At 40.7% G+C, this 20,982-nt stretch overlaps 1 protein-coding gene across 1 annotated transcript in view; it reads right to left on the reverse strand.

Moving 5' to 3' along the window:
* zgc:153039 overlaps positions 1 to 20,982 on the reverse strand; it is a 68,858-nt gene that overhangs the window by 32,139 nt on the left and 15,737 nt on the right. The window contains exons 7-8 of the mRNA XM_010733272.3: positions 13,056 to 13,213; positions 7,626 to 7,708 (exon numbers count right to left, since the gene is read on the reverse strand). Coding sequence (XP_010731574.2) covers positions 7,626 to 7,708; positions 13,056 to 13,213 — 241 coding nt within the window. The remainder of the gene's footprint in view (positions 1 to 7,625; positions 7,709 to 13,055; positions 13,214 to 20,982) is intronic.

Genomic DNA, 20,982 nt, shown 5'->3' on the forward strand with positions numbered 1-20,982 from the left:
GAGGGCTGGGGGCCGTTTTGTGTGTTCTCTCTGGGAGTAGGTTAGGCCGGACGGCTCCTCGGCCTAAGTTAGGCGGTGGAGTTATGTGGAGGGGGCGTGGTGCATCAGCTGCAGGAGAGAGGTGTGGGGAGGGCTCATGAGAGCAGCGCCAGGTGAGAGTGATTAGCACACCTGTACCCAACTTCCTAATCACTCTCACCCTCTTTTCCAACACAGTAGCGTGCTGGACCAGAAGAGGAGGCAGGATGGACAAAGACACACAGCAGACGGCAGCGAGACGCCTGTGAACGGCTGCAGTGTGGGACTTATTTGTGGCTCAATAAAAAATCCCTTAAGAATGGGCTTTGGTCTCTGACTGTTCTGTGCTAAGAGAAACCATAGTGGCAGCAAGCCTGTCACAAAGATAAAATGTCTGATTTGAAATAAGTACAATTCATATAGAAAATGGTGCCACAAGCTCATGTATTAGTCTCTCATGTCCCTGCTGTATGTAAAAGAATTAAAGATACCATGCTTTAAAACATTTAGAAGTAGTCTGTTTGGAATCACATTTGGTGTCTTGTATTGGGTTTTTACAGAGTTCAGTTACGTTATTAAATACTTTTGAAATGGCATCTGCTCTTTCTCCTGCATTTAAAAATAGTTGTGAAGTCACAAATGATGCTGATACATATAGGACATGTGTCAGAAGCTATGAATTTGAAAACAGTCACCTTTCGTTAAAGTCAACACATTGTTGCACTACACGCAAGGAGTTACTTTACTTTCTTCAATCCCGATACAGAATAATTAAGTTGTGACACCTACAATTGTACATTACAAAAACACGCCATTCACATCCAAAGCAACGGTCATAAACAAGCACGATCAAAGTCCACCATTAAAGGTCATAGCTGGCAAAACATGAGAAGCCTGCTACCAGAATGATTCACACATTGTTTATTTGCTTTTTAATAATAAAAAAGAGCTGACAATAAATAAACACATCTACAATAGACTCTTTATCCACTGAGCTTTGTGTTTCAGGATATTTTCCATACAGCGAACCAAAATTAAACCAGCTGCTAGATTCCAACCTTAACCAACTGTCTAATTTTCTAATAAATAGAAATGTACGCCCTAGCAATATTTTCAAAAATGTTATAATCAGAATAGAAATTCTACACACAGGGTTATTAAGTAAGCTGTTATCAAGGCCAGAGGTTCCACATGTTTTCAAAGTCAAGGTTCCCAGATAATTGAGCATTAGTCCATTTTGGTCCCAAGAAACCTCAAGAAGATTTTCTGCCGTTAGATATCATTATCTGTCAGCACTGCAGTCGGGAGATGCCAGCAAGGACAGATTTGACCAACATCCAGGGAGGAAGAATTAATATGACTTTGTTCTCCATCTTCCTGGGGACCTGGACCTGTGCAGGTGGTCTCCAGGCCCAACTTTGGGGGCCACTGATTGAGGCTAATGTTCAGTTTGAAGTAAGATGGTATCGAGGCTGCTGTTCCGCTGCATATGAACGGCAATGGGAGAGACTACGTGAAAAGACAGCCAAGTTGAGCTACATTTAGAATTCTCAGTGCCTGATTTGGAGTACATCTAATAATACTGACAGCACATGAATGTGTGAGATTCGCCCTCCACTCCCTGACTGAGGAGTAGTAGGGGACTTCTAATAGAGAAGGGAATTAATGACCCCATTTGGAGTACTGCTCCATGCAATGTTCTCAGATATCAGAATGTGTTAACAGGGCTGCATCTAATTCACTGCGAGTTACCATAGATGTGAAAGCCAAGAATGTAAGAGCTCCCAATGTTTCATCTGCATAACATTTTGCTAGAATAACCAGAATGGTCGACCATAGGAAGCAGCAGATATGTGTCAGTATCATAGAATTTTGTACTTTAAAGCTGCAACAGTTGGATTTTTTTGGCCACTTGGAGCAATGCAATGAGCTGCCCAACACAGATGTGCTATTGTACAGTTGTTAGTGTACAATTACCTATTTACAGATTAGACATCAGACACAGAGTAACTGTTAAATAAAAATATTGGTTGCTTAAAGATTGATGCCTGGACTAGGCATGTCTTTGTTACGTTGTTGGTGCGATGCTGTTTTGGTCTGTTCTCTGTCCAGCTTCATGTCCCACCACAAGCGTTTGCATGCCAGACTTTCTGGTGGAATTTGAAGCATTGACTAGTAACGGTTGTGATCAGCTCCAGCGGCCACAGCACACCCAGAACACGTTGCATATGAGCCTGGAACTCGGTTTGATAGCACATTGATTACACATTTCTCAAGTCATATGCATTACCCGCCTTTTAAAAGTTGCATCAGAGTTCTCGTTTTTGTATTGAAACTCAATGATCTAAAAAATCTGAAAAGTAAACAAACATGAATGCTCCACATCAGCTGAAGTCCATTACTCAAAGTAATACTAGTATATGCACACTGTGCTCATCAGAACTGTTCATCCAGTGTGTAAATTACACTCATTACTAACAACTGTGTACTGAGAATGGCATGGCATAAGAAATCCATCACCACTTTCTATTCAAGGTGCACCTTTCTACTTTAGTGTCTTTCACTCAAGGGCCATCATTAGTAAAGTGAAACATTTTCTGTGGATGTTTCGTCATAAAGTGTGCTTTCTTTATCTGTATGCAAGCTGCTAGGATTGATTGCGCAGAAGGTAACTGCTGTACAACATTTTGCCACTGGCCATTGAAAAACTCAGCTGGTGTCAGAGTATATTTTATATATTTTGAGCTCATATCATTGGAATTTATGGAGGCGAGAAAAGAAGCAACTCTGTGATCACTAACTTTGCGATCATGAAGCAGAAGTAAACTGGGGAGCGAGAGAGAAGGTAATGATGGGGAGTCGAGATTAATGATGTCACATTATTGACAGGCGGTCAGAATGAGAGAGAAAATGAACTGAGGGAGCGAAAGAATGAAGAAGAGAGGAAAAGATAAGATGGGGAGAAAGAAGGGAGTAGGTGGGTAATACAGCATCTCTGACCTCTGGCAGTCAAAGTCAGTGGGTGTCTCTCCAGCGCTCCCCTGAGAGCTGGCTCTACCAGAGCATTAATTAGCCATTAACTCAGACACAGGCCAGTATGGACAACCGCTGTCATAGCCCACAAAGTGTGTGTGTGTGTGTGTGTGTGTGTGTGTGTGTGTGTGTGTGTGTGTGTGTGTGTGTGTGTGTGTGTGTGTGTACGTGTGTGTACGTGTGTGAGAGTGCACATGTGCACACTAAATCTCTTCTGGGTATATTTTTGTGTGGCTATTTGAAAGAATGAGAAAGCTGGATCAGCTGCATAAATTGCCATAAATTTCCCTGAAATAAGTGGGCTCACACAGACACCTTTATTAAATAAGAAGAATTGAGTGGCTGAGTAATGCTTTGGGCTACAAAGCCAATCCTTTTCCAGAAATGTCTCCGGGTTACGGGTAACGATTGGACAGCATGTGTGTTTAGTGATTCAGATAAAGATACAGCATGGTTAATGAAGCCATTAGTTACAGTAAATAAACATTTTCTGAAACAGTTTAATCAAGAAGTAATCAACAAAAAAATGGAACATTTACCCACTTATGTCTGTGTGATAACTACAATGATTTTTTTTAAACAAACTATAGCATGTGGTCAGGGCACACGTGGATGGTGAAGATGAATTTTATGCTTATCCCAGCTGTAGCAGACATCTGTAACCTCCTGTCAGGTGATTTGGAGACTAATGCCAGCTGTCTCGATGCACTCATACCTCCAATAAAACTGCAAAGAAATGCAGCATAGTAGTTCCTGGAACTAGTATTATCATGTGACTATGTGTGATTAGAAATGACCTTGCACAGCTTTGTTTTGTGCAGCACATTTGCATGGATAAAATCTGTACTGTATATGTATATATGTTAACAAAGCTACCACTGATGTGCCACATGTGAAAGGATGAATAATGCACTCATTAAAAAGCAGGAAAACACAGTTAAATTTAGACCACGTTTTTTGTTGGTCAATAGTGCAATGTCACCTCAAGACAGCAATACGCAACCAGTGCCCTCACCTGACCACACCTTATTTAAGACCAACAAGCACATGGGTGTACAAGTACATTTGCTACTCTTACAATGTGGTCACTGTATGGTGACACTTGTGTTGCACTGTGTACTCTTTTGAACTGGGTGTAAAGTAGGGCCATAACAAGTCAGCTGCAAAAGTTATGACTGTTTAAATAACTTACTGCTAGTCGTGATGTTTATTAAGTTCCTGTAACAGTAAATATTCAGCCTAAGGAATGCCCCGGAAATGGGAATCTAGTGACTGCTAGTCGATGCAGCTGAGTGCGTTGAACATGCTTCAGTTGTTTTCTCTAAATGAAGTCTATAAAGTCATCTAATTTATTGCCAAGTCGGTCATGAATGCAAATGGGTACTTTTATGTATTAAATGGTTCAGTTGTGGTGTTTAAAAAGTGTTAAAGCTTGGTCTTAGTAATACATAGTGTGGGGGCAAGCAGCACAGAGGACACATTCTATGGAATTCTTTCTAAATTAACGATGAAGACTCGCTTCAACAAAGTAGTGTTAGCTGTTAGCATGTCAACACCTTCGAATTAGAGTAGCTAGATCTTTAGCATTGTGGGAAAACAACCTGAGAACATGTTTTTGATGTTGCAAGCAATGGTGACCTTTGAAAGCAAGAATATACGATAACATTCTCCACCATGGACATTTAGTCACACCTTGTAAAGACTCAACTTCCTTGTCCAACACTGCTGGACTTTCTCTTCATGTGGTTCTGCTGAATTCACTACACTGTGAGTGTGAAGCCTATGCTATTCTGACAGTGGATTGCTCCCTTCATAGTGAGAGTGAGTCACCTCCCCAAAGGCAGAAAGAGCTCAAGTGTCTTGGGGTTTTGTTCATGAGGGTAAGATGTAGCCTGAGATCAACAGGCCATAAGCATTGTTGCGCAAACATTAATGAAGATGCTACAATGTTATGGTGAAGAGCTACCAGACAACCCATGTTCCAACCCTTTAGGTAATGACAGAAAGAATGAAATCACGGTTACAAGTGGCCAAAATGGGGTTTCCTCACTGGGCGAATGGGCTCAGAAGCTCAGAAATCAGGAAGGAGTTGAAGTAGAATCAGTGCTCCTTTGCACTGAGGATGCTTCCTCCTTATTCACAAATATTGGTCGCATTTGCAATCACAAGATTGTGAATGTGCAATGTCCACCTTTTCCATCAAATTAGTTTGTGGCAGCCTTTAGCTTTTCCCCCCTCTTCTCCAGTTGCAGTCTGCTTGTTTTCCCTTTATTTAAAAGTCCAATAAAAGAAAGCCCCCCCCCTTCTTCCTTTTCAATCTTGCGGTGTGTGAGTGTTCGAGGCGAGATTACAATCAGACTTTTGTCATCAGTGAATCATTGAAATGGCGAAGGAAGAGGCAAAGAGAGAGAGGACGAGAGAGTCAATGATCTCTGATGGCGATGGTGGCGCAGCTAACGATTTCCATCTAATTGCTCCTCCTCCACTCCTGGTGAGCAGCAAGGGATGAAGAGAGGAGGGCGAGGGAGGGATGAAGCAAGAGAAAGAAAGAGAGCGCAAATAATGACAAGCCATTCAGCCTTTAACACTCACCTCTGATAATGATGGGATAGTCAGGCCTATTTGCGCTTAAGATCCTCCTCCTCCTCTTTGTCTCTATCCTCACCCTCCTTCCCTCTGCCAATATTTTCTCCTCAGTCTAAATTGACTTTTTTCCCCCCACTTAGAAGACACAATAGAAAAGAAAATACACTACAGGAAGAATTTTTACCCTTTTGGTCAGAGTAAAAAAGTGGCAGTTTGTTCCGCTCTTTGCACTCCTCCTACAGTTTCCACTGATTTTGACAAAGCCTGGAGGAAAGAGGCATTTCTTCGCCTGTTCCAACTTTTAAAAACTTAGTCTTCTCTGTTGAAGTAGTCCTGCATTTATGAACTATAATCACTTTGTTCAGCCCAGATGGGTACTGAATCAATCATAAGTTGTTTATTTTTTTAAATTTTGCTTCAGATGTGAAATTTGACAATCAGTACAAAGGGAAATTCAGTCTTTGTCAATTGAGACGTATCTCTAAAATCAAACTACCTGCAATATTTTCCAAGTAGTTTGATTTTATCATGCCTTCATTTCATCTCGATTATTGGAGCTATATTCATTAGCACTCAGTGAAGAGCACTGAATCATCTTCAGTTGATAGTAAACGCAGCTGCTTGGCTTTCAGCTCAAAACTATTAGAAGAGAACACATTACTCCAATTGAACTTCTCTTCACTAACTTCTCACTGCTTCGAGAATTTAGTTTAAAATTTTATTAATTACGTATAAGGCATTAAATGGATTGGCTCCAAGCTATACTTCTGACCTCCTAAGTGCTTATGTACAAGGAGGCTCAGTGATGTTGGCGGGCAAAGCTCCTCACACTGTTCCCAAGTCTAAATGTGGAACTAAGAATGAGCGACTATTTGCTGTCAGTTCATAATTAGCATCACTACTTTCATTAGTCTCTCGAGTCCTTCGTGAAAGCACTTTGTAACTATTTTAGGAAGTGTATTGATCTGGAGGGGGGGGGGTTACAAATCCAGAGGGTGATCTGCAGAACATTTTATTTGGTTTGAAATCAATTGACAACACTCTCTGCAGAAGCACAATTGTGTATGTACAGAGTCGCATAGGTAAAAAATTTAAAAATGTCATTGGTTAAGAAGACAAGGACGCAGGTTTAGAGGCAGACAATAAAGAACAGCACCTAAAGTTGGTTGGTGTTCACCCCCAGGTTGAGAACCATTGAATAAGTCAAACAGTATTTGCTCAACACAAATGTACAAATGAAAGAACAGTATAACAAGTTTACACTGATGCAGACTGAGCAGTCACAGGAAACAAAGACATCAACCTGCCCAAACTGATCGAGTTTCTCGTCTGAAAGAATCCCTTCTGTTTGAAGGAAGAATCCTCTCAAGTTAAAACGAGGACTTACTGATCTTCCTGCCTGAGGAAAGTTTCTGTGACAAGTCTTCACAATCCAAACAACACAAGCTTGGTCTGATCTTGTCCTGCTACCTCCCCAACCTTACATCTATTACCCAAAAATAAGAGTGTTTGAAGTTTCTCTTCCTTTCTTTTGTACTGAGCTTCATTGCTCCCGAAGCTCAGCTAGAATTTCTCGACTCATCGATTTCAGTGAAATTTTTAAAACAAAGTCCAGAGTAAAACAAGTCCAATGTTCTGGTCTGATTTTTGACCCTTGAAGCTCTACACTTTTAGGCCCACTGATCACACAAACACAAATGAGTGAATGCAGTTAAAAACTTTTAGGTCTTTTAATAGAGGCAGCCAAGAGATTTGGACAAAATGTTGAGCTGAGGGGAGAAAGAGTGAAGAAGAAATGTGATTTCTCCTCAGACAACACCACATCAGATCAAAATAAAAGAACAGTGATTTGATATGTCACCTGTCAACACTCTGGCGATTCCCTGGGATTCACTGAGCTTTCCTTTTTGATGACAGTAACTTCCGTCTAGTATGAAATGTCATTATTGACTATTTCCATCATTCTGCATTTGTTTATCTTTACTAACCTGCACGAGGAACCAGGAGATGATTACGGAGACCCAGGGGTTACCACTGTGGGATGTCTTCTTGGCCGGAGACAGAGCCTTACCTACAGGGAGAAAAAAAGACCTTAATGACACCAACAAACAAACTTTTTATTTTAATATATTATTAGCATGACAATTACAGGGACTATTCTCTAGCAGCTGCTTTCATAAAAATATCAGTGCAATGCTTGATGCACACATGGACAGGTTTAATTAAAGAAAGAATCTACTGTGTATAGTGAAATACCATCCTCATGGTGGACAATTTTCTCCACATCATTCTCCATAAAATGGAAGCAGGCATTTCTCTCAACACTGGCAAATGTTTTGGACACACTATGGGTGTGAGGTAACTTATATCTTCCTCTTCACTTGTCAATACTTACACAAGTTCACACTGGCACAGTTTAACTTGAGCCCCTCTATTGACACCTCCTCCTCACTGCTATTCCTGATTATTTCTGACACTACTTCCAACAAGTCCCCATCAAATATTAACATATTCACTTGGCATGCAATGTTTGCTGCCAGTGGACATTTTCTTAGTGATTCAAATAAAACAGAATACAAAAAAATGATTAACAGAAAAATGAAAGACTACAGTCCATTAGAGGTCTGTACGGAATAGTTTTTTAATCCCATACCAGCTCAGCCTTGCAGTATTTATAACAATTAATGCCAACTCCTGCAGATGTGCCAGCCGTCTCCCACACATACCTGTGGAGAATTTGATCGCTCTAGCAACTGTATACGCCATCCCACAGAGTCAAAAGGAAGCATGTATTTCTTCTTGTTTGTTTTTTTCAAATCTAAATTAAAGCTAAGGCTATGTTAAAAGGTGGATTAGTTATACTGGAGATATACTACATATGCTTTATATATACTGGAGTTAAACAAAGTAGCTCAGAGTGAGCCACAAAACACAACTAGCCACTAACCAAAAGTGTCATTACTTGATATCGCAGCACAAACGCTACTTGTTGCGTTTATCTATCCCAGTTATTCATCCCATTCATCCATCAATTCCATTTGCCATAACCAAAAGCATCTGTATCTGAGCTTTGGATTAGACTCCACATTTAAACATCTCCAGCATGACTGACCCGACCTTTACATTTGTGAGATTGTGAAATCACAAGATCATGTGAGAATCCATCTACCCGAACCACAGACCAATGAGCTTGCTATGAGAACTACTGGCAGCTACTACATGAACTAGCATTGTTTAAGGACTGTTTGCTCGAAAACAACATTGGCACCTGCTAACGGGGTTCACATAAATGCTGCTAGTATCAGTTACATCACAACTGGAGAGAATATCTTGACTGAAAGAAAAGCAAACAGCCATTTTCCTGGATGTTTTCGCACTTCTGCCAACAGTTTGTTGATCTGATTAGTTGAAGTTTGCCCGTGATTTACAGTGATAGAATGATAGTTTATCTAATAAACTTCTAAGTATTAGTAGTGGCTGTGTGAAACGGCACTGTGTGAAAAACACAGCCCTCTCATCCATGAATAAGACCAGTGCCTTGCATGGTCGGCCAACAAAAAAGTTGAACTTTGCTTAACCCTTTGCTACAGTTATCTTTTCTGCATTGGCCATGTGTCTGGTAGATTAATGTTTTCATCCCCATCACTGTGACCAAAGATAAAACCATTGTTACTGTGATAACTTTCCAGAGTAGTTTCCTGTCTCATAGTATTAGTAACCGCTGTGCAGTGTTTTGACATCTGACGACCATTCCGACTCATAGATCAATCATTTCACTGGCCTCCCTTTATCATATGTCATGTATCACCGGTACCTGATACAACAACCCCCATGAACACATTCCATTGGGTATTTATACAGTCTGAATGGCGGCTAATATAATTACTCAGCTGTTAATATGCCACCTTAGAAGACATGAACTACAGTAATAACATGAACTAAAAATAACACTCCTCAAATGTCTGGACCTTCACATGAATTGTGCTCCTTTTCTTTTATAAATTATATTGTTTCCTACAGTAACAGATACAAACCAAATAATGAAACAGTCCAGACGTTCAGAGCGGTTGTGATAATGTTACAGTGTACAGATCAGATCAGATTTGGACTAGGGACGACAATCTAATGTTACTGACATTTAAATCAAATTTATGTAATTAACTACACGTCTGGTGAAGAAAAGAGAGAGCGAGAGAGGGAAAGCGAGTGGGTGGGCGAGACAGGGAGACTAAGCTGACACTTTACTTATATGGCTGCAAGGTTTACTGGAGACAATTCATTCACACACGGCCACGTTTTTTTTTTTTTTGACCTTTCATCTCATGATGGTGATGACATTTGTGTTGAATGGTGACGCAGCTCTGTCCAGTAGAGGCTGAAAGTCAGACCCTAACAACTCAACTCAAAAACGAGGAGGGAGGTGGAGGAGGTTGGAATCTGAGTTTAAGACTAAATTTCACAGCTGATAAAGGACTGAAATTAAATCAGTGAGACTTTAAAGTCAAACCAATGCAGCTGAGAGGAGTAGACTGAGTGATGGAGAGGATGGAGGAAGGCGGGACAGAGGTGAAGGAGTTGGAGATTAGCACGTTATAGAGAAGAAAGTAATGGAAGATGTGTGGGATGGCAGAGCAAACTCTGCATGTGTGTGTATTGGAAAATTGACACATCCATCACTCCGTTTGCATAGGACGGTGGCAAGGTTAAGCTGTGAGCGGCATGCATGAATGACAACGACAAGAACACACACGTACACACACACACACACACACTCTCGTACAGTGTGGTCATACTAACCATTTCATCCCCCCTACAAGAACATTACACATTTATGGTTCCATAGTCATTGACTCTTAATGAAACAGATTAATCTAAGTTAACCCTTTGGCTGTTGGTGTACAGACAGCTGAACAAGAGTCATATGCCTCTGCGCTGTCCGATCACTAATACAGTCATTTCCTTCCCCTAACACACACACTCGTGCACGGCTACGCGCACACAAAAAGAGAAAAGACAAAATCAATTTGCAATAGACTTAACAAAGGAGCAGAGGGTGGGATAAGGAAACTGCTCACAGTCATTAATAATGACAAAGCAGCGGGAGGCATGGATTCACACAGGGAGGCAGGGAGGGATGAAAATAACATAAATGCTGCGTTCGCTTGATATGGGAATGACTGTGGGAATGACTTTATGGTTACCATGACAACCCAAGGTGTTTTTGTGTTAAAAACTTTCTCGCTGTTTGATTACTTTCTTAAAGGTCCAGTGTGTCAGATTTACAGAGCTTTATCCACAGAATATGGAACAAATGGGAAATTAATATGTTTATTATGTTTTTGCTTTATGTTTATACGTTACATTACGAGTGTATACGACTTTTATGTTTATACATTACGAGTTTACACGTGTTTTATGTTTATCAGAATCAGAAATACTTTAATAATCCCAGGGGGGAATTATTTTTTGTTACAATACTCCAGTATTGTTACAATACTCCACACGTTACATTACGACTTTACACGACTTTTATGTTTATACGTTACATTCCAAGTTTATACAACCTTTATGTTTATACATTACATTACAAGTTTATACAACTTTTATGTTTATACGTTACATTACAAGTTTATATGACTTTTATGTTTATATGTTACGTTACGAGTTGTCTACATACACAGTGGCTCCACTTTCATGCAGTCTATGACGTTACTACAGTAGCTCAGAGTGGACAAACCGAACACTGGCTTTAGATTTAGGAATTGTGTTTTTAATTTTTCTCATCTTGTGGCCACCATAGTTTTTGGTCCTTTGAAATACATAACACATACAGTCCATGAAATGGTTTACTGTACTTGTAACTTAGTAGTTGATACAACATGTCATCAATTGTAACCTCCCTGGCTGTGAAATTAATAAAATTGCCAAAAACTGCACCCACTTGAGGCTGGCTACAGAACAAGTCAATCTCCATAAGCCCCCATGTTAAAATGTCCAACTTCACAGCAGAAATAAACATGTTTACAGCCTGGTACAAAAACCAGTTTTGGTCTCTATATTTCACCATTCATGACAACTGTACTGAAAGTGAATTTTTATAGAATTTTATAGATTAAGGCTTAAAGTTAAGAAGAAATAAGAGGTGGTTGCTCTGATTGACACCTGGTGGCTTGTTTGAGCAATCAGGCTTCATCAGCTCTGTCTCAGCTCCACAGACGCATAACCTCTTTACCCATTTTTGGATTAGCCAGGATCCAGTGGAGGCAGGACTGCCAACATGGTGACGGTAAGAGCCATGCTTCTTCAGAAACCTAGTCACGGATACTACATCCATTTTTATTTATACAGTCTATGTTTTATACATGTTTTGACTGGCTAAACTTGAAGTTGGGGCAAAAAGCCTGCTGTCATAACAGAAGGGGAAAATAGCACAAGCCAAATGCTGATAAAATAATAAAGTCGCTGGCAGTTGTCAGACACAAAATAATGATTTACTATTGAGTGGCTGGTGAGTTTGAATATTTATCTATCAGTTGCTCCATCACATTGCCTTCCCGCCCTCTCTTCTGCATGTCTTTGTAGTCTAAACATAATGAATTATACAGATAGGAATAAGGTCCCAGTAGGTCTCTACTCATAGAGCATTCATACACATTCATAGTGCACTTGGTTGGTTATCCAATAAAGGCATAAAGCCCAGAAATAATGATGTATCTTTGTTTTATTCGAAGTGCATAGATTATGTTATGATCATTTCCATTCAGTCTTTTTCTTATCTTTACATGCCATTGAGACTCAGAGGTCATCATCAACCATTAAAATAGATCATACTACACCAACTTACCAACTGTAAGTTTAATGTTTAGAGTGATATTTCCCATATGATGTAAATCCCTCCTTCGCCCTGAAAGCCAGCAGTATTAAAATATGAGGTCTGTCTTGAGAATAATAGTCAGAGCAGACAGACTTGAAACATTCTGCACTTATTCTTTAACTCATTCCACTGGGAGGTTTAAGAGACAGATCACAGTTTGATTGTTCACTGCATTGTATTTACTCAAACAAGACCTAGGCCTTTATATTTAAAGTGTTGGAGTAGCTTCATTCCCATGAATAGTACAATTAAAGTTAATCATACTCTTAGCAAGTATTAGACTTAAGTGTTTTGACAATTGAACTACTTACTACCGAATGACAAAATGTGACAAGAAATATTAATTAAGTTAGTTAGCTAATGATGATTTACCAGTTATTTGGAAAGGAGACCGTTTTATGTCTTTGTCTTAAATGTTGCAATAAACATACAAAACAGATCTGTTTGACTCGTTCCCTGAAATGTCACCAGTGGTGCTCATCTTAATTCAAAATCGGTCTCTCACAACAGTTACAGAGGACATTCACGTGCTTGTGCTACCTACCAAACAAGTCGTCCCTGGCCAGGGCGTAGAGGATGCGTGAGGCTCCGATGAGGTTGCTCATGGCAGCGGAGAGAGTGGAGGAGTAAACCCCGATGGTGACAAATGGGTGCCAGATGTTGATTTCTCTCAGGAAACTGTAATCCCTCTGAAGCAGCACACTATAAAAGGTTTGGAGAATGAGATTCAAGAGATTACTTTAACAAACATCCATGGAAGTTTGATTACAAAGAAATTTGTTATTTTTTTAATTCATGGCATCTTCAGTTTCATTTGACTGTTTCAAGCAGGCACGCATAAAAGTTAGGAAAGAGAGGACATGAGATGTGGAAATGTTTTTGGACAGATTCAAACACAACAACGACAAATAGAGTGAATAAAATAATAATAAATAAACAGGCCAAGTCACTGACAGGGCAGACATCATCACATGCTATTGGTTTCAGAGATACGTTGGCAGGTATGCACAAAGAAGATGTGGAGCAGAAAACTGTGTTGTCAACATCCTCTTGATGACAGAAGAGGAAACGTCATGGGCTTATCAGAGTGAGTGGGATTCATCCTCTGGGGATCATGAATGTCTGTACTAAATTTTATGGTAATCCATCAAAAAGTTGTTGCAATGTTTCTATCTGGACCAAAGTGGTTGTCCAACCACCTATACCTACATTACCATCCCTATAGCCATACAGCTATGCAGATTGGCCCATGAATTATTGGTCATATTTATGTAGAAATATTTCTTGAGGGTAATGTAACTTCCAGGACCTGCTTCTGTGTGTTACTGTGGAATGACAACACTGATAAAAATGAATAAAGAATGGCAGAGAAACAAAAAAAAATAGTAATAATCTCCTCAAGTACAATCGAACCCTGGACATTTCCACATGCAACAGCACCCAACAGAATGCACCTATCGTCTCTGCAGCCATAAATGGATAAACTCTTCATTCTGTTATTTACATATCAGGAGATCAAAATCAAGCGTTCTGAAAAGGTTGTGTGTCATTTCAAACTCATTTGTTCCACAGGGCAAAATGTGTCCAGTGAAAAACAAGATTGGACAAGAGGACGTGATGATTATTCTACCAGGGGTGCCTAATGATAAGATCCTCAAACAAGGCGCCCAATCCAACGGGTGAGTGTGTGTATACGTATGTGTGTGTAGGTGATGTTGAACTAGAAAGAGATCAGAGAGTACAAAAACCACAGCAGGGAGCACATGCATGATTGCGGCCTGCCCCCCAACCTCTTTTCAAGACAACACAGCAAGAGGGAGGAGAATGAGAGTGCAAAGTATTCTCTCCCTCTCTCACTCTCAATCCATTCATTCCCCTCCCTCACACCCCCCCATTTTATTTCTCTCTCTCTCTATTTCTCTTGTAATTAAGATTCTCATCACGTTTTCTTTCAGGTCCAGTGATTTTAATACTTATTATCATGGCCCTGTTAAGTATTGTTCACTCCATCCAAAGATCTGAGCACACTATTATTTCACATAGAGCCCAAGAGGCAGGCAGGCAGGCAGGCAGGCAGCACACACACACATGATACATACGCGCACCCACACACAGGCTTTTGCATTACCACAGATCAACTAAACAAAGGTTCAGTGGAGAAGTTAACATCATCCTCGAAAATTAGGAAATGGCAACTACTTTGTTTATTTTGTGTGTGTGTCCGTATGTGTGTGTGATGTTGGCACTGCAGTGAAAAGTTTATGAGCCATTGCTTTAATCAGACTCTCTGACATATTCATAACACCAAAAAAACTGTGGTGGTCTTGAGCACAGAGACGAGCTTGGAGGGGAGTTTACTGCAAAAAAAAAAAAAAAAAAAAAAAAAAAAAAAAAAAAGCGCTAAGCATGATGAGAAATTAAAATGTGTGTGTTTGTGCGGTAGTTGTGTGCGGTAGGTGAGTGATGATGTGGGTCAAAACTTATAGGCTGATTATTAATTTCTCTGACGTGCAGCAGGAGCAAAATAAATCTTGAAAAGCTTGACATTTCCAAACTGGCTCTCAAAAACAAAGCCACAGCAAACAGGGAGACAGCGATGACAAATGGTGTGTGTGTCTGTGTGTGTGCGACAGTGAGAGAGAGAAAGAGTGGTTGTTTATGTGTTGAATTATAACTAAATGAATGACTATATGTATTCTGTGTTTCATAATTTCTTCCAACGCTGCGTATTTATTGCTTATATGTGACTGTGAATGTGTGTGTGTGTGTGTGTGTGTGTGTGTGTGTGTGTGTGTATGGCCTGGATAGTAATTATTGATCAGATCATCCAGCTGAAATGAGCTCTGCCATCCAAATAAAGAGGAGAACAAAAGCGCGAGGGAGCGAGTGACAGATTAAAGGAGCTCGTTTAGAGGCGACGAGGAAACAAAGCTAAAGGACTAAAAGGAGCCCACAGAGATTGTTGGGCCGATTGTTCTCGCTCCACCCGGCCTGCTCCATCCTTCAGCTCATTTGTTTACCACTTTTATTCATGCCCTCATTTGTGTATTCAGGCGTATTCATCTTTTAATCCATCATTTCATGTGTTTGTGCTTCTGATAATTCACCGGTGCTTTGGTTGAACATTATGGATTAATTATCCACGATTTTTCAAATGGGATGAAAAATGAGGTGCCGAGCGTGAGAGTGTGTGTGTGTGTGTTTAGGCATGTCACAATGCCAGTGTGAGAAACACTGCTTATTCTCCTTGTCGTCTCGGCTCTCGGAGGGCGAGGTCACTCCTCATCAGGACTAACATAACGACTCAGGATCGTCTTGTTTAATGATCCTGAAGAAAAAGACTTCAAAATGTTCAATAAATGCTCAAGTGGGATCATAGCTAGTTAGTGAGATGGCTCCAGCTTATGGCTAACATCACTGTTATGCTCATTGCACCATTATGTGACCATTTGTGTGTCTGCAATATGGACTTGATGGTCCTGTAAGTCAGTACTACGACTCTGTGAATTTAAGAGTTAGTCCTTCTTATGAGTCTCCCCATCTACATTACAAGGACAGCATGTATTTTTGGATTTTCGAGCCCATCGAAATCTGCACTTGTCAACCGCTTTTCCAGCAGGCCAACAAATTTATCGGCTAGCTGGCAAAGAATTACCGACAACTAACAGCTTGAGAGTCAACAGCTAGAAGAAGAGTGAAATATTGGATTTTTATTAGTCTGGTGGACAATAACACAACGCCAAATGAATGCTAATGTTGCTTTGTGTGTGCGCTGGATGACCAAATAGGCTGTTGTTTGCTAGCAAGTTCAAAATATGGCCGGAAAAATGAATGACTGCAGATTTAAGGATGAAATGTTGTTACTACTTACTTAACATGATGTATTTCCTTTTTGAACTAGGATCTTTGCACCGCAGTGATATTGAGAGATCAATCTTAAGTGTAAAGTAAAAGCCTGTGTTTGAAACAGCGTTTGAAATATTTGAAGTGACTCGATCAGACCAGTCTATTTCATGGGATCTTTACGAACATGGAACATAAAACACTCTCCGTAATGTCCTGCCTGATCCAAATAAACTGAAGGTTCAAATGTATAAGCTTAAAACATTGATATGATTCACAGTTTAACTGGGAGGGTGTGACTTCAGAGATTGATGTGACATGATCCGCTAGAGACACAAATCACTCGATTGTAGTCGTGCAAACTACAAAAATACATGTGGTTTTACATTGGAGTTCCAGAAACCCAACGGAAGTTAATTTAGGTATCTCGTCAAGTTACTTGTAGAATTAACTTCATTAAACGACATCAGATATGACCTGCTGCTGGTGAAAGCCATTGTCAGCTAGCACAATGGTACTGTTGGAGTCCAAGGTTATTTCAGAATCTGGGTTTTGCCAGCTCTGGTGCACCCAAATAATCCTGCACCTCCTCACGGTTGTAACCTTGCGAGCGGTTGCTATGCGTTTACGGACCTAACAAAAGCTACAGCATGAGCCACGGATGTAGTTTAATGCTAGGTGCATGACAATGACTAGTTTCAGCTGCTGCCAGCTGGAATGGCACTTTACTGGATGTATTCACCCTTGATAAGAATTTGACCACGTAATGTGGTTTGTTGATCTGAATGGTTGAAGTTCGCCTCATGGTAGACGGTAATTGACAAAAATCATTCATCTAATCACCTGGATGAATGGATAGATTCTTTATTGATCCCGAAGAAAATTCAAGCATGCAAATGCAAAATGCAAGCATTTGTTTAAAGTGGCTGCCCTTTTTCAAACACTTTCCAGCACTGATGGTTCTGTATAACACACCAGTCTGGATGTTTGGGAACTCAAAAGAATGGTTGAAATCAAAGAAAAATGGAAAAAAAAAAGTCTGCTTTGTAAAAGTGCACCTTCTTCCTATTCAGAATTCAAAGTGTATGATATGAAAGTATAAAGGAAACACCTGCGCTGAAAAACATAAAAAGGTGACAATGCTATGGCCCAATTTTCCACCATGCCAGTGGGGAAAAACAAAGAACTCTTTCTGCAAGCAGAGCCAATGGTAAAATCCTCAGAGCACACTTCAAAAAAGTCTAAACAGTAACAGCCTGAACATGTGGATCGCAATTCGCAGAAGAACCGTGCTACCTTTACAGAGTCTGTATCTGGCCTGGTGTGCTTTGAATGAGCTCAGGCCTCTTAGAGACGGCTGAATCGACTCCATGGCAACAAATGCGCCAGCACAAGAACTACACCCTTTACTGCTGGGATTTAGTGTTGGTCTTTAGCCTCACTTCACCTTGACCTTGGAGGTACTTTTAGAGTGTGGCTGCAGTACACAGGGGTGAGGAAGAGATGCCGGCACATAAAAGAAGCAGCTGAGGAAAAAGGAGGCAAACGGAAAGTAAAAGGGTGGCAGAGAGGGGCTGTAAGAGCCGGAGAGAGAGGGAGGGAGAGGGAGAGTTAAGTGCTCTCAGGGGGGTAGACTGTGGTTAAGGATTATTAAATGGGATCAATAACTAACAAGGCCTCTGTGTAACACACATACACTACCTCCCTCTCTCTCTGTCTCTCACCCTCTCTTCCTCAGTCTCCAGCCTTCCCTTCTCACCCAACTCTTCACGTCTCAGATTTTCAGGGGCCCGTCTTGCCATTCACATTTTAAAATGTTTATCACATTTTTTTCTGGATGCTCTCATCTTAAGGCCGCTTTCCATTTCACTATTTCCAATTTCCAGCCGCTCTGTTCAGTCAGTCTTTGCGCCAACTTCCAATTTCCAGCCACTTTTTTTTGTATTACTCCTTCATTTGACCGTGATGCTTGTAACAAGGGGTTGCAATACTGACAGCTGTTTTCTCTCTTGATATTCAGTGTCAACATTGTGGCACGATGGAAGTCTGCAGTGAAATGCAGAACTTAAACATGAATAGAGGCAAAGATATCATGAGAGCTGTGGAGGGGTTTTTTAAATTGAGAAAACAACCTCACCACCTGACCGTTCGCTAGCCGTTCTGGAGCACTCAATCATATTTTGAGATTGCCCAGCGGTCATGGAATTGAAGAGACAGATTTAAACCTCGGCTTTTAAGCCAAATGGAGAAGAAGTTCTCAAAGCGCACAGGGGAAAAAAAAGGGAATTATAAAAATCAATACCAAAGACATTTCCATGGGCCAAACTCCATCTGCTGAGGATGGTTGCATGATGCGGTTAAAAGCTCTGGAACTGAAATCTTTTTCTCAACCGATGTTTCTAAGGTGAAAAATTAACTTTGAACCTCAATTCAATCGTTGAACTTGAACTGTCAAAATTACAAAGGGTTCAAATTAGGGTTCATTTATCATAGAATATGGGAAGTAAACCTGTGCAACATGACAAAAACAATCTGAGATAAGCCTGACAACATCACATCAGACAAAATAAAGCGGCCTGAGGGATTTCTGCTCTTTGCTCATCAATGCTTGTGTGGAATCTGATCAGAAACTTGAATTCAAATAGAAGTCAAGTGCTTCTCACAGCAGACAGTTAATGTATTCATCAATGATAATAATCTGCCTCAATTCTTTCGTAGAGCACACAGAGTGCTTGCCAACCCAGTTTAACTTAAAAAAACTCAACATCTAAACCACTGTCACCCAAATCCACAATCCACCCTTTCCCTCCTCCGTCTGTTGCTTTTCATCCCTGCGTCTCTTCCTCCTATTTCAGCAGCTTTTAATTCAGACCGGACATGTTGTCTGAGACTTGGCCTGTACTACCACCATTGTCGCCGCCAGAAAACACTGCATGGTCTGCGGTGAGAAAAAGAAGAGTGTGAGAGAGAGAGAGTAAGGAATCTCTGCAGTGGAGAGATAGTGGGTGAGTAACAAAAGGATGGAGCACGGCTGTGTGGATGGATGGATGAATGATAGACAAGGAGAGGACGGAGACCAGAGAAAGGGAAGCCAAGAATGCTGTGCGGTGGGACGATAGTGCCAAGAGGAATTGAAGGAGAGGAGGGGGAGTGAGGATGAGGGGAGAAAGGATGCTGGACTTGTTGCCTTACAATGGTTACAGTCTGGACAAGGAGGCGCAGAGAGCCTGAGAATGAGGAGGATGTGACTGAGAGGGATGCAGTCACACACGAGGATCCAAAAAGAGCAGGAATGAGGAGAGTTAAAAAAGGTTCAGTCTGGTCATCATTCATTTGACACAGTGTCTGCACTTAATGAGCCACCATGATTTCTGTATCCTGTGTGTGTGACTGTTAACATAAAGTCACAGCACCTTCACGCCGAGCGTGCAGACACGACTGTGAAATGATGGATCCTCTCATTTAACTCTCGGAAAGTAAGCGAGTAAGCATGTTTTCCCAAAGTGTCAAACTATTCATTTAAACGCTCGGTGAGCAATGGCCCCGAGCGGCACCCCACAGGGCCCCACTGCAAAGACACAGGCACAGCATTAGATAATACAGCACAATGTGCTTTAGTTGATAGTGTACTTAAGCTGCGCAAATTCTGGAACAAATTAGCCAAAACTCATTAACATGTCTTTGGGGTCTGGAGATTGTTTGTACATGTGTATTACCTGGTCTGATCTTTGCTTCCTCTCATTGCTGGAATGTTTTTTTTAAAAGGTTACTAAAATACAAATTCAAATATTCTAAACTAGAAACTAGAATGGCAGAGATGCTTTAATCCTGTGTGAGGTTGCAAAAGAGGCAAAGCTCTCTCAAAGCATAGTCCAGAATGGCTGGTGTATCTGTGACGTCACCTGTAGGTTGGTGAGGAGTCATGTTGAAGCTCAAAATATGTGACTCTGTAAGCCGCCATGTTGTCAGTTCTGCTTCTTCGCCTCCTAGCTAATCTAAAAATCATCAGTTTCAGGTTTCACTCAGTCGCAGTGAGAAGAATGGACGGGTGGTTTTGAAGCTCAAAAAGTCCTGCCTTCTCCGGCTAATCTTAATATTGGCAAAGACGAAGATCCATGTCTTTGCTGAACAAGCCATCTGTAATTCTGCATAACTTTAAGCCATAATATCATTTCAATGAGTGAGGTAAAAAAAAAAAAAATCATGGAAAAATGGAAATTAGCTATAGAGACCAAAACTGTTTATTGTACCAGGCTGCAAACATGTTTATTTCTGCTGTGAACCTGGATATTTTCAAGTGGCTGTTTGAGGCACTGCAGTTTTTTTGCACTTTCACATTGCCTACAGCATTTGAGGTTGCTGTGAAGATCCTGCAGACAGAAAGGGGCCAAAGTGGACAAAAATCTGGGGGAGTGGGGGGCAAAATATAGAATATGAAAACAGAGCACTGGAAATAGACAGTGTGTGGGTGACAAGACACGAGGCACAGCGGAAATAAAGAAAAATGCTGTGAACGAATGTGGAACTTTTTTGGAAAAATTCAAGGAATTACACGTAGGCCTAATGTGTGTGTGTGTGTGTGTGTGTCTATGGGAAGAAAGAAGGGGGGTAGCAGAAGTTAGATGAGA

The sequence above is a fragment of the Larimichthys crocea genome, chromosome VII, assembly GCF_000972845.2.
Source record: "Larimichthys crocea isolate SSNF chromosome VII, L_crocea_2.0, whole genome shotgun sequence".
Classification (NCBI taxonomy): Eukaryota; Metazoa; Chordata; class Actinopteri; family Sciaenidae; genus Larimichthys; species Larimichthys crocea.